General features: G+C 39.1%; 2 protein-coding genes across 22 annotated transcripts in view; both read left to right on the top strand.

Annotated features, from left to right (window-relative positions):
* gab1 (GRB2-associated binding protein 1) overlaps positions 1-9,330 on the top strand; it is a 48,667-nt gene extending 39,337 nt beyond the window's left edge. For 5 of the 8 annotated variants that reach the window (XM_046415914.1, XM_046415922.1, XM_046415959.1 and 2 more), the window contains 7 exons: positions 42-136; positions 718-1,018; positions 3,497-3,589; positions 4,572-4,665; positions 5,267-5,390; positions 7,233-7,361; positions 7,462-9,330. In XM_046415914.1, coding sequence (XP_046271870.1) covers positions 42-136; positions 718-1,018; positions 3,497-3,589; positions 4,572-4,665; positions 5,267-5,390; positions 7,233-7,361; positions 7,462-7,620 — 995 coding nt within the window. In that variant the 3' untranslated portion in view covers positions 7,621-9,330. Of the gene's footprint in view, positions 1-41; positions 137-717; positions 1,019-3,496; positions 3,590-4,571; positions 4,666-5,266; positions 5,391-6,291; positions 6,368-7,232; positions 7,362-7,461 lie in introns of all 8 variants that reach the window. The other 3 variants (XM_046415931.1, XM_046415949.1, XM_046415942.1) reach the window with 3 other exon arrangements.
* A 626-nt stretch (positions 9,331-9,956) lies between these two features.
* The window catches only part of inpp4b (inositol polyphosphate-4-phosphatase type II B), a 207,159-nt gene continuing 202,701 nt past the window's right edge, over positions 9,957-14,414 (top strand). For 8 of the 14 annotated variants that reach the window (XM_046415765.1, XM_046415787.1, XM_046415751.1 and 5 more), the window contains exon 1: positions 9,957-10,157. Coding sequence is in view for 1 of the 14 variants with exons in the window: in XM_046415859.1 (XP_046271815.1) it covers positions 10,155-10,157 (3 nt within the window). In the remaining 13 variants the exon portion in view is untranslated. Of the gene's footprint in view, positions 10,158-10,210; positions 10,501-14,414 lie in introns of those variants that run through there. The other 6 variants (XM_046415760.1, XM_046415773.1, XM_046415816.1 and 3 more) reach the window with 4 other exon arrangements.

The following is a 14,414-nucleotide window of genomic DNA, read 5'->3' on the forward strand; positions in this document are numbered from 1 at the left end:
TGTTTGGGTAATATTAGTTGGTTTTTTTTTCTTTTTTGCAGATTTTGGATCCCAGGACTGCTATGACATTCCTAGATCCTTCCCTTCTGACAAAAGCTGCTCATTTGAGTTCAGTGAAAACTTCAACAGCTACTTTGTAAGTGGTGTTCCGAAGTTCACCAGTTCATAAACTCACAGTTCTGTAGAACACTGGTGTGCTTTCAGGTAGAAGCTGATTGTTCAAAGGGAAGTTATGATTGCGGATGTCTTGATAACATTCATTGTTAATAGTGGATTTCCAAAGAAAATGTTTTTTTTTCTGCTTACTATGAAGTTCAGACTAGATTTCAGGTGTCCCTACAATAGCCAGTACTCGCATATTCTCATTCCTGCCACGTAAAACAGGATGGCAACATAAAGTATAGATAGAAGAAAAAAAAAATCACATGGTGGCACAAAATATGACAGTGTTTTTCTTAATTGCTGCCCAGTAGGATACTGCAGTGCAGCATAAACAAACCTGCTACCTGCAGTGTTTCTGTGAGTTTGGCCTAGACTGATTTACTCTTGCCACAGACAATGTTTTGCCTCCTGATGAATTGTTACCCATCAACTATTTTGCAAAGAAAAAAGATGATGTCGAAAATCAATAACTGTCTGCCTGCGTGTTTAGAGGCAAGCTCATACTAGCTATGGCTGTCGTTTTGTTTGTGACCACATATTATTTGTCACCATCAGAAAAACAAAGGAATGATGCCAGTGGGTAGCCAGTCCACAGAGGAGGTAGACCAGAACTATGTACCCATGAGTGCCAACTCCCCGTCACACCATCACTCAGGCAGTTTGTCAGAGCCAGTGCACGAAGCGAACTATGTGCCCATGACTCCAGGCACCATGGAGTTCTCCTCCTTGGGAAAGCAGGTCCCCCCACCTGCCCACATGGGCTTCCGCTCCAGTCCAAAGACCCCTCCTCGCAGGCCAATGCTCAGCGACTGCCAGCCCCCACCCGTGGACCGAAATCTCAAACCTGATCGCAAAGGTGAGAGGAAGATGGATGTGCATGCATGTGTAGCTGTGACGTGGTTAATAAACATTCTGTGGGTTCGTCAAGGTCTCGCTGCAGAGTTGATGTGCGTTGAAGTTTGTTGTTGCACTAAACATCCTTCAGTATGCTCAGTATTCACTAATGCAACAATTGACCATGCTTTGTCTCACGCTCAGCTGCTATTCTCACAGTGCTGGCTCATGGTCATAAAGCCATCTGTACAAAATTGCCTCATTTCCAACCATTCTCAAAGCAGTGTCTTTCTTCATCATACTTAAAGATGCCAGTATTAATGTGTAAAAATTTTTTCTTTCATTTTGTCTCTTTTTTTTTTGGTCTGGTGTATTAAATACGTCCATTTTCCTCTGCATCTGTCTGACCAGCTTATTTCAGCTCTTGATGAATTACTTTAGTGCCTGCTACATCCTCTTACACCCAACACAGTAAGCTCCTTGTCAAAAGCACTTTTGTCCCCAGCTCAAGAGGCCTGCAAACCATTTTGGAGGGGGCTGGTCTCTGTGCCACGGAGTGACCGAAGCCTATAGTGGTCACCTCCATCTCCTTTGTTCCTTCATCTGAATGGAGCTCTTTGATGAAAGACCTAATAGCAAGGGGAATTGCAATCTGGGCAGATTGAAGGGCTGAGCAGTGGGTAGAGAGAGAAGGATGTCATAGAGGCAGGGAGTCACCATGTATGCAAAAGAAAAGGCTGGGCTGTTATTGTCACTGAAGAAAATAGGACATGTTATGGATTCTTGCATTTCTCACTGGGGAATCCTCCCATGTATGACTTGTAATTTTTTTTTCTGTGACCTTTGAGTCAGTCATCTCCAAATTTGGTATGAATCATCTCTGCACGGCTGTGACCAAAAGTTATAAAAAGATTTTTATCAGTCCTGATCATGTGGTACACAACAGGCCAACCAGTTTTAGGGCATAATTCATATTTCACAAAAAGCCATAATTTGAAATCTCCAGTGCTCATGAAACTTAGCAAGACAAGATAGGGGAGCAAAAATCATGGCTGCAAGCAGCTAATCAATTTCCAGTAGCTCATCACCACTATTGTTAGGCTAATGCTCTCACATTCCAGAAATTCAGCCTTGCATGATTATGGTCCACTGGGAAAGCTAGTTTTGCCTTTCATAATTTCCATAAATGTGTGAGAGTAAAAAGTACCCCCCCCCAACACACACACTGTCTTAATTTTTCTTGTTATTGATCATTTCCTGTCATTCATATCGTCCGGCAACCCTGATCTTTCTTTTTTTCTTCGTTCACTTTAAATTAACTTCTATCCCTGTTTGTCACAGCATCTTCCCTGCACCATATCTGTTTTAGTTTCATGAATAGTGTGGATAGTTTTGAAACATTTTGCCATACCTGCTGATTTATATTATGTATCTTACTGATTTAGTTTTTTATGAAAAATGCCATATTAATATGCTTATATTAGTTTAAACTCAATATCACTGCTCAAATTTTGTGTGCTTGTCTAATTGGATCTTGCATTTAAGCCACTTGAATCTACTGGAAGCTGTTTTTTGTATTGGAAGGAGCACAGAGAATTTAGAATATTAGCAACAATCTTTTTGTCGAATGTTGAAATGATATTTATATTTTATAAATATAATATTTATATTATATTTAGGCTTAAACTGAAGAAATGTGAACAGTAGTAACATCACCACTGGGAAGCACTGACTTGATAGATTTATTTTCGATGTAGAGAGATTGAGCAAATGCATTCTTTAAATAAGTAGAGCATCACATGCTTCTTTGATTTTTCCCTCAATTGTAGTTCGTTTTTTTATTTGCCATGAGCCATGCAAGATTCCTCTGTACTTTGGACCAATTCAACTCACTACCGGCCATGTTCATGTTCTTTGCTTTGGTTGTCTCAGCTGTATGTAATGAAGGCTTTGACACGCCTGGCCAAGCCCAGCAAGCGGCTTTTACTTTGTTAACACTATGATAAGTGGTTCCACTGAAATTAAGTATCTTACTTTGAAATTGTGGCACATTTGGGTTTTTTTCTCTTGTCAGCCCTGCAGAAAACATGTTGTGATTAGTGTATTAATGTAAAAGGAGCTGCAGTATGTTCCTTGTCAGTAAGTTACTCTGTTCTGCAGATACGTCTTTGCTCTTCTCAACATGACATGATTTCTCAGTGTACTCTCAGTGCTTATACACAGCTCATCGTGCATGCACAGCTGTGATGTCAGTCTTTGTGTGGGAAGCCGTGGTGCATGGAGTGAGGTGCATGTTGGGCAGTATGGGTCTGCTGTTGTCATGACAATCATCCTCTTGATAACTGTGCTGCACAAAAAGGTGATTGGGTGTACGCGAGGGCGTAGTTTTGTTGTTCAGCAAAGTCTCGTCTTTTGCTTTGCATGGCAGGGTTACAGTAGGACTTAACTGTTGTGATCACCAGAAATTTTATAATAAGCAAAGTCTTTTTTCACCAATCAGGTCAGAGTCCTAAAATAATAAGAGCAAAAGGTGTTGGTTTAGAGCGAACCGACTCTCAAACCGTAGGTGAATTCCCGAGGGGACGACGTAAGGGTAGGTACTCCACACTGAACTGCCACTGTGCATCTGAAAACTTTCCTTTCTTTGACTTGCCCAAACTCTACTTCATCTCAGCTCTTTGCATGTTGTCAGTAGTGTTCTGTGGGATTTCTGTTGTTTCTTAGGCCTGTTGGTTCTGTAAGAGATTAACTGTGTGCAAAACCAGAATCAATTAAAGTATACCTTAATACTTCCAGAGATACCCAAATAGCTTTAAAAATATAACATGGGTGTCAGAACTGTTGCATTAATCCAGTGTTATTTTTTTAATCCCAGTAGGAGGGGGATGAGTGTGCACTTCATGCATGCTGGATTTCACTTGATACAGTTTTGGAGCTCGTGAACAGTCACAGCGTGCCTTTAAAAATGAACTGAAACTGCCACCTTACCTTTAATATCCCCTCATCCTGATGTGACTACTTACACGCAGTCAACCAAATAACTTACTAACATTTCTCTTCCCAAACATTTCTTGTCATGTTTTTGTTTGCAATTTCACATATTAAGCCTCCAAAACACTGCAGTCACGGCAGAATTATTGTCAGAAAAACACACACACAGCTCTGGAAAGTAGTAGATAGGGCTTCAAGAGGAAATTGAACAACGATATCATCTAATGAAAGAGAGACACACAAATGACCACATCCACTCTCCCACTTGTGTACACAGTATGTACCGACAGTGGCTACCTTCTTCATAAAATGTGTAGTTTACAATGTTTTAGTGCCAGAATCCATGGGCACTGCGCCTTTATGGTGTCCATTTACTGTACAGTGGCGCTCTGTTTACATGTGACCTGTTGTTGTTCAAACTATATTTTACACAGATATAATGTCACACAAGATTATGAACACACAGGTTGATTAACTCTACACCTTATACAACTTGCTGCTGCTAACCACTGTGAGCCACACTTACATGTAGCTTAAGTATGCGTCTTGAGAAGAGACTGACTAATATATGTACTTTGCTTCAGGAAAACCCGCTCCACTAGAGATCAAACCACTGACAGAATGGGAGGAGCCCTGCACGCCTGTCCGCTCGCCTGTCACACGGTCATTCGCTCGGGAGTAAGTATCTGACATGTTCTCCAGCATTTTTCGTAATTCTACATTTTTCTAGCAACTAAGGGCATGTTCACACTACTCTGCTTTCCTAGCAGCCCTGTTTCTATTTTTTAGTTTGAGGTCAAGTGAGGGAGGCTGTCACAGAGGAGGCACAATGCCTCACATCTTATGGGGAATGGTGCGGTGCTTCAAGTTTAGAAAAAAAATAACTTAACTAGACAATAAAATGAAATTGCTTTATTTCATATTACAAACACGAAATGCAAAGGTGTATTTGGTGTGAACATTCCCTTTTGTAGTACATATAGTATACAATTAACTAAAGAAGTAGGCACTAACACATCATGCATTACTGTAGTCACTTTGTGACTAAAGTAGCACTGCTTATACAATCCAGTCTGGGATATGTCTCAGAGCTACATTATACTCAATGCTGTTTGTTGGCTTATCAGAGATGAGGTCTATTTCTGTGCTTAGTGCTGCAGGGACTCTTCTGGCTGCATTGGTTTATAGCTGTGTCTGTTATGTCTGTATTATATTTTGTGCCCACCAGAGAGTGTATTTGCCTGGAAGTCAGTGTGTAAACATTATGAATGCTGCTCAGTTTCTCTAGGTTTCCATTGCCAGCAAGACCCCCGTCAGTGCATAGCACGGCTTCCAGCACTGACTCCGAGGACTGTGATGAGAATTATGTAGCCATGGTCTCTAATATGTCCACAGATGAACCAGTATGTAACACACAATTATCCTATGATTACAAGAAGTTGCATGATAACTTTTTTCTATACTACTCAAATCACAGATAACCAAAGCTGCAAAAAATAATGAGCTAAATGCCTGATTTCATTTTTCTATTGTTATTTGTGTTTTTTTGTGCTTTGTTGAAACTGTTTTTCACCATTGTTGTATATGAAATGTACAAGGATATTTTTCATAAACTAAATGCGATTAAGTTTTTTAGACCGACAAAGTTTTCAGGGTTGAACACCATGCAAGCTTAAGTGTCAAGATGTAATAATAGAAAGCCCACTTTCTAAGGTATACATCAGTGTGGACAAATTACTGTTTGCTGCAGATGGACTCCTCGCCACTTCAACTCTTTGCAGTTTCTTCTTGTCCTTCCGCTCTGCTTTCTTTATTCTCAATTTTTGTTCTTTTGCTTTTCAGGTATTCATTTGTTTTAAAAAATGCTTATTTGGTCAAATTGGTACCCTTATTGTAGTTCAGAAGATCCCTATTTTGTTATTTGGGCATTGGTTGTAATGGAATCAAGTTTTACTCATTGGGACATGTGAAAAACACACAACACACAGTTGGTTGAACTGATGGGATGCCGTTTCTGTCAACAGGGATTCTTTCTCTTACAATTTGGGTATTAGATATACCATTTTTCTATTTTTTTCCTTGCTGTATCAATTTGTTCACTTTTTCCTACATTTACTTTGATATTGTCTTACTGACTTCCTGTTTTTTCATCACTTATGCTTGTTTATTTCTCTCTAGTTCCGCATTTCTCTGGCCTCTCAAGGCTCAGGCTTCATCCATTTTCTTTTCCTGCATTCTGGTCTTGACCATCTGCTGTTCTCTCCTTTTTTTTCTTTCTTACCACTTCCTTCTCACTCTGTGTAGAGAGGAGTCCTTCTACTGCACAGTCCCCATCACCCCTATAAAGAGGGAGATGGAGGAACTTGACACCATAGAGGAGGTGAGCAGGGTTGCCAGGTTAAACATGCATGGCCTACCCTGTTAGAATGCCAGAGGATCCGAGTTTCAGGTGTTATCAATAGATTAGAAATTCAGCAAGTACCTATTACATACTTTGCTGTGCTGTTATCGCTCCTCAACACCAGCTAGAAGGCTTGGATACAGTTTGCAGTGATTTTTAGATGTTGCTTACGGTCACTTTCCTTACAGTCAGTTATGCCCTAGTTTCATCACCATCCTAGTTCTAATAACTCCACGCCACTTGTAGTTAGAAATTAACACTACCTATACAGTGTTGTCACAATGAACCACTGCTTTATTGAGAAAAATATGGAAAGCGCCCATAAACCAAACAATGACATACGTCTTTCATTGGACAACTTTGAAGCAACTGGAGTTTTGGAATGTTTTCGGTGCCCAGTTTGTTTGACTGTGTCAGCAAAATGCTAAATCTGTGCTTCGATGAACCTTGTCTGGTACCTGACAGAAATGGGACCAGCTAGATGGGAAAATAATGTTCACTGATTAAACAGATCCATTCTTATAATGAAAGACTGATCAGCTTCTTCTAAATAGTACTATAAATCATGCTTCAGTGCTCCACTTTTGACAGCCATGTTACATGGACTGTTTTTGTTAACTACAGTTCAAATGAATTTTGCATTAATTGCCTATTGCAGTCCTCATCCTTCAACAACAACCATATGCACCTGTATGTGCAGTCTCTAAAGTTGGTGTTCAGTAGCAAACAAATGTTGGTTATTGTGACAATGCTTGACTGTGTTGAAATATGAGTTTGTCTCACTGTAACACCACCTCAGTGTTCTTCCTATGTCAGTAAAAGCAACCTGTTCTGGCTTATGTAGAACATGAAGCTTGGTGCGCCCATGACAGCGGATGGTGGCAGCAGCCCTATGGTGAAGCCAAAGGGAGACAAACAGGTGGAGTACCTTGATTTGGATCTTGACCCTGGCAAGTCTACCCCACCTAGAAAGGTAGGAATTGAACAATCCCCACATCCTGAGTCTTTCACAATTACAGGAAATCAGTTTACAGAGGTTTTAAGACTAACATTTTGTGTGTTTTGTTCATCAGATGAAAAGCAATGGACCTGGCATGGCAGCATCAGATGAGCGTGTTGACTATGTGGTTGTGGACCAGCAACGAACACAGGCCCTTAAGAGTACCCGGGAGGCCTGGAACGATGGCCGTCAATCCACAGAGACAGACACCCCTACCAAAGGACCTAAGTGACCCCGTTGTCTCAAATGCCATCCCACACTCGAAGCCCCGAAACTGCTGGGCCTTTGAAACTAGTGCAGGCTGTGGTTTGTGCTTTGGCATGGTCCAGTTGTCACGTTCCACCTCAGTGAGATCCGTAGTGTGTAGGGGCCAGTGGAGTTTCATAGCCACTCAACTGTCTTTAGTTTACATGGCTGCACTGCCTAGGACAGGTCTGTGTGTACAGTTGTAGGTAGGGGTGTGATCCAGGAATAAGCTGTATGCAGTATGAAAGCAGGTGGAATGACTGGACTTGTCTTTGGGGGGGGTTTGACTTAAGCAGACTCAAAACTTTGACCATTCACTGCCTCCTATATTGGACTAGAGTTTTTTGTTTTGTTCACTTTTCAGTGGACAGTGAGTTGATACAGACTTAACATTTCCTTCAATTATGATGCTGTTAGATGTTGTTTTGGAGTGGAAGTGAAATCACTTGATAACGTGATCTCGATACTTTGTCACTGCAACACTACTAATTAGCATAGCTGGTTAACAGTGTTGATTTTTCAGTTTCTCCTGTTTGAGTGGGGTGAAGTTTACATGGGCACTGGTCACAGGTCAGTTTTCTTTTTTTTTTTTTTGTATTCACTAAGTTATGGTGGATGGCTAAAACGGACTCTGGTCTGTGTCTAAGGCAAACTTAAAATCTGATCCGTAAGACAACCCAGTACGACAGAATTTCAGAGTTGTGTTACTTTTCTCTTTCAATGCAATGGCAGTTGAACTTGCTCATTTTACATCTAACCAAGTGCTCAATTTAAGCTTTGGATTCACTCAAGGTTTAATCCACTGAACATGATTTGATTTCCATTTACTTTGTACGTGGAGATGCTTCAATTTGTTGTAATGGAAGTGCAAAGACTGTACAAAAGTGTTATGTATATAAACAGGAAAAGTGTCCTTTATTTGTATGGAATATCCAGTGTGTTTGACTCGAAGGTATACGGATTCTGCAGGGTAGAATCCTGAGCTTGTCTTTGGTGGTATCAGGACTTGCGATTAATGAATGAATTACTGTGAGTTTTTAAAAGAACGTGACAGGTTTTGTATAAGTTATGCAAAGATATCAGACTTAGGCTAGAGAGAGAGAGAGAGAAAATCAGGTACTCTTTATAGTGCATACTAATACAACTATCCATTTTTAATTTATTTCTCAAGTTATTTCATCAGGTGGATGTCATGTCCACTTTTAGCTCAGTATTTTTGATTCATATGGAGGAACATTTGCTAAACTCTGTTAAAATGCTAAGTTTGACAAGCACTGGTTAATTAGTTTCACAAGTTCATTGATATTCCTCACTTCTCTCTCCTCTTAGGTTTAATTTATTTCGAATTGAACTAGCATACAGTTTTGGGAAATTGACTGCCTCATGTAGTCAACTTGATATAGCTTTTACAGACAGTGAAAAAGTTATGTCTGCATCAATCTGTGCTTTAATAACCTGTGAACTCTCACTCAGAAGTCCCAAGCATGTGCTACCACAAAATCATCGCTGTACATATTTTGCCATCAATTAGACTAACATGTATCATTTGAAAATGTGCCTACTAAGTCATCTTCATTCTATTTCACACTTTCCTTATTGCAGTCTCTTTGTGATATGACCTGCGAAGCTCTTTTTTAATGAATCTCAACAGAAAATGTAAATTTTAAAAGTGGACTAAATAAAATGCAACCTCTTAGACGTGTTGTCTTTCTTGATGGCAGTTTCCATTATGATGGGGAGATCAAAATAGAAAAGAGAAGATGAAGGATTAGAATGGTAAATAAAAAAAAATCAATTTTTAAAGGTAAAGATTTTTTGCTGTGCACGGTGAGTGTTTCTTTTAAGTTTTATTGCAGTTCAGTCACATTCACATTGTAAAGTTAATAAAATCATTCCAGGCAGAGGCAGGCTTGCACACAGCTTTAATTCCTATTTCACAGACAATTTCAGTTAAACTGAAATAATGTCTAGGTTTTCAATTAATCTTGAATACTTTAGCATCATTTATAACCTACAATTACGATCTTAACATTAACCTTGCAATACTACCTGTCTTAAATTCCTTACAACTAAACCAAACATAGCCCACATTGGTGTATTTCTGTCTGTAGATTAGATTTAGATCCAGCTGCACAATGAAGAATTTAAATTCTTCCTGAAATAAGATTTTAATTTCTTAAACAATGATGGCAGCATGGAAGTAACCTGTTTTTATGCAGTACAGTATGATAAATTTAAATTAATATTGTTAGTAAGTGCAGGCAGATGTAAAAAAAATTAAATAAACAAAACCTACATATTTGTTGTACGTAGTATACAACTTGATGCATGATGAAAGGCAAGCGAGATGTTTTTATGCCACTTCCGGCTGCCATCTTTGTTAGAAGTCATGTTAGCCATGTTAGTGTTAAGTCAAAAGCGTGGGTGAAAAATTCCAACTTTGAACTACTTTCATAGTTAAAATACACAATGTAGAAAATATATTAGTTTGTGTTCCACAAGAAGAATCTGCCTTCAAAAATGGTAAGTTTAAAGTGTAAAATTGGTTGTGTTCTTCATTAGCTATTGAGAAAAAAAGTCACTTTCCTAATTTAGCTGACGCTAATGTATAAGTAAACAAATGTAAGATTTGTCATTGAAAAAACTGAACCTTCAACAATATTAAGTCTTGTCTAAGGTGTTTTATTAAGCGTAGGGGTCCTTATTTTCTAATTACTGTTAACGTTAGCTACAGGTATCTATAAAGGTGGGTGGCGCAATAAGTAACCAGTGTCGCTAGTTTTTGACCGTGGAGGTAACTGTTTGCAGTTCGACTCGCAGGTGTTTTCCACTTTTTTCAGGTGGTCGATTCATTATCAATTTTCAGGTAAGAAATGCAATATTCTGTAAGTTTCCCCCTTTCAAATGAGCTATTATTGACGTTATTTTATGTTAGCTTGGGTTAAAAACCGTAGGCTAATTAGCCCAGTGAGGGCTGCGTTTAATGCAGGGTTAATCTCTTGTGATCGCTGATGCATATATGATTTTTTAACTACAAATAGAAGGTAACAGCTTGTCTCCAGAATACACACACGAATGTTTAACAACACCACACAGCTTTCTCTTTTGATTTTAGAAACAGCTTGATGAAAGAATTGTTAACACAACGTGCTTACTTTCTCACGAGCCGCTTCATGTGTCAACAAATGAAACCTTTCATGATAATTAAGCAACACCATCTATTGAGGAAGACCATAAGATGCCAGAAAAAAGGCAGAAACATTAAGTATGTAGGTGTGGGTGAAAAGATTTTTTTTTTTGCCTGAAATACTACCAGACTACCAAAAATATCTGAAAGTTTGTATTCATTGTAGACTTTTGAGATGTAGCAGTGTTTGTTTCTTCAGTGTAAACTGTATATTGCTTCAGTGTCAAAGAAACTATTGAACTACAGTTGTTCTCGTTATGGTTTTATTGAATCTGCTTTTAAGGATGATTTGGTGTATTTTCACCTTTTACCTCACAGTATCTAACCTGTTTTTTTTTGTTTTTGGTACATACAGCTTGTTGTTTTGGAAGAGATGCCCTCAAGCTGAAATCTTTGACTAGCAATTTAAAGCATGAATCACCTTGTGCAGAAACCCAGATCTTTCACTCATTTCCTGTTTTTAGCTTTACTCAGGTGACCACTAGATGGAGCTGTTGTTTGAAGAACTGTATGCTCTTCTTTGCCTATATGCTTTCCCTTTGCCCACACCCCTTTCAGTGCAGTCTCTTCTCTCAGCAAAACCCCCTGTCTGTGGTTCTGCAGTGCTGTGCCAGACTGAATTACATTTGCAGGTTCTTCACCATGAACTTCAGAGGCCACGGTGCTGTTCTCTCTTGTTACAGCAGTTAGGCTCTGGAGCACCCAGGGCCTCCTTGAGTTTGTAATTTAGACGTTTTTTTTAAAACTATATCCATATGACGATCAGTTTTCAGTATGGTATGTACAGTGAGATAAATTCACCAGTGTCTGCCTAACACTAGTGAATTCCACTGGTCCCTCTACCGGAAAGATGCTTTACAAAGTTTCTTCAAGGGGTCGCCAGAAGGGTGATTTGGGTTTAAAGAACTGTATTATCTTCATCATTGTTATGTCCTAAGGCTCAACATGCTCGTAATTTTGCATCCTAAGCACTACATTTTAACACACATTTAGACAAATCTGTGTGTCACAATGTGTTGGCAGTCTCTCACATAATTTTTTTTCCTGCAGAAATATTTGGAAGGTTATCATTTGAAGCAGAGTTTCTCATGGTGGGCTCCGAAGACCCTCAGAGGTTCTTGAGATTCAGGAGAGGAGGAGTGAGCAACAAGTGTATTATGATAGATTCCTGAATCAACAACTCTGATTTTTGTCATCTCTTAAAAAAAGATTGATTCATGCATAGTTGATAATGTCCACTTTTGCTTCTACAAGGTACCAGGCAGCACTGAGATGTAACTCCTCAGCTAGCTAACTGTCATAGATTCAGTACAGACCTCTAATTTACTCAAATGCAACATGTGGACTCACTGGCTTCTGGGTCACATTTATTCCTATAAATCTGTAGTACTCCACATCATGAAATATACTCTATCTATATATTCATTGTACTGAGTGACTCAGATAACCTAGTTGAAACTCAAGTTGAGATGGGATTATAGATGTTACTGTGACACACAAAAGACTAAAAAATCTTGCCATCAGATGGCTTCATGCTTTATTTAACAGGATTTTTTTTTTAATCTTCCTTTCACTTTGTCAGATGTGGCTGATGTGATGGCAGGTTAGCATATGGCAGATGACAGATTTTGACTTGTTTTTTATAGTGCTGCTTTTTCAGTGTTCATATGAGTGGCTGGTTTGCATGCTTGATATGTGACAACTAGATTACTGATAATGTCATCATCTAAGCCTCTGCCAGGATTATTTTCATCTTATGCTTGACCATGGAAACCCGAAGAACATCTTTCCATCTGTGAGCATGTTTTTAAAACTAATTATATAAAACTATACTCTGTCTCTCAGCTATTTCAATTATCATTTACTCAGCTCTTGTTTCTTTTTCTGAAACAACTTTCTGTACAGCATTTTTTCAGAAGTGTGACCTGCCGATGCCAATTTTTTGCCAATTCCGATTTTCCCCCTAAGAACTAAAATTGACAGCATATCCAAACAAAAATCAACTTTTCTTCAATACAAAATTTTACTTTCATAATAAGAGATATTATTAAACTTTACAACTTTCTTTAAAAATAAAGCAACTGCAAAGAGTTGCAAATAACAATTAATGAAAAACGAGCTGTATGCCCAACTTTATCTGCCATTTTTTACTTTACCAAAAAAGATCAGGTGCAACAGACTTATATACAAAACAACTTATTTCATTGTACAGTATGTTAAAATGCTAAATTCACCAATGCTGAGGCAGTTTATCAGATTTCTGAAGCTTTTTGTTGACCTTTTCTCTGCTTAGTTTCCGGACAGTGATCAGGAAGCAGGGGGGTTTTCCTGATGGGCCTAAACTAACTTCTGCTTTGGTTCTAACACCTTCACTTTACACAAACAGTGATGCAGCAGCGGATGGGAGCATTTATTTATCGACTAACTGTGACTTGTACTGGACATTTACAGTCAGCTCAAACTTACAGCAAACTTTTCACTGCTCATACCAAGGAAAGATCCGATAGGCTGCTGACTTGTGTCTGGGACTGAGCTCTAGCTAGCCTTAGCTTTAGCAGCTTTTCCTTTGCTGGCTTCTTCAAAATGGACTTGTTCAGCTGTGCGATGGTATTTTCAAGTGTCTGATTAGGTTTGTTTTTCCAAACGTTTTCCTGGTAGTCCGCCAGGGTTTGTTTGGCCTTACATGTATTATGAATTGGAAGCTTTGTATTTATAACACATAACAGAAAATTCAAATAGTCTCCACTGAAATATCAAGATTTGGACATGAATCGATCAGTAACACCACTAAATATCTATTTAAATTGATTTTCAGCAGAAAAAAATGATTTAGGGACTTAATTACTCTTGAAGCATGTTGGAATGCGTTGCAGAAAGCTTTAAGCTTTTGTCAGAAAAGCATCTTAATCACTGTGTGTGTGTGTATGCGTGTCATAACGTGGGAATGTTTGAATTGAAAATACAACTTGAGCCTGCTCTGTTTGTTTACATGTGTGCCTCTACCTACACAGTTGTAGCTGTGTGCAGCCTGGGGAGCCTCTATGCAGTATGTTTGGCAGTGTTTGAGTAATGGAGCGGGGAGAGTGTTTCGGGCTTCTTAACAGGACCAGCAGAATAATTATGAGGGGAACTGAGAAGCTGTTCTTGGGCAGCAGGGAGCCTGTGAGCTTTATTGGGCCTTGCTGGTTTTTTTTTTTTTTTTGGACGTCTGCCTGGACTGATGGGAGCAGTCTGTAAGGTGGCCTGGGGTGCTGTCTTGTGGGGCCAGTTACAGAAGTACATATGTTTAGGGACATCTGTGGCCTGTTTTTGCCATGCCATGACAATGACATAGGTTTAAATTGTCATTGTTCTGATGTATGAATCCAATTGAAAGCACTGTGTACTTGACGTTCAAAATAATACATCGTATATGGTTAATTGACACCATTAGTTTGAGTGAAAAGTACAAACATGTGGGATATTAATGGGGAACACACTGTAAGTGTTGAAATTGAACATTCCTCAAGGGACATGTTGGCTCTGCTATCACTGGGCCAGCGATGCAATTAATTGACGGGGTAGTGGCAGCTACATCCATCCTCTGCTGGATA

Source organism: Scatophagus argus, chromosome 2 (genome assembly GCF_020382885.2).
Source record: "Scatophagus argus isolate fScaArg1 chromosome 2, fScaArg1.pri, whole genome shotgun sequence".
NCBI classification, from domain to species: domain Eukaryota; kingdom Metazoa; phylum Chordata; class Actinopteri; family Scatophagidae; genus Scatophagus; species Scatophagus argus.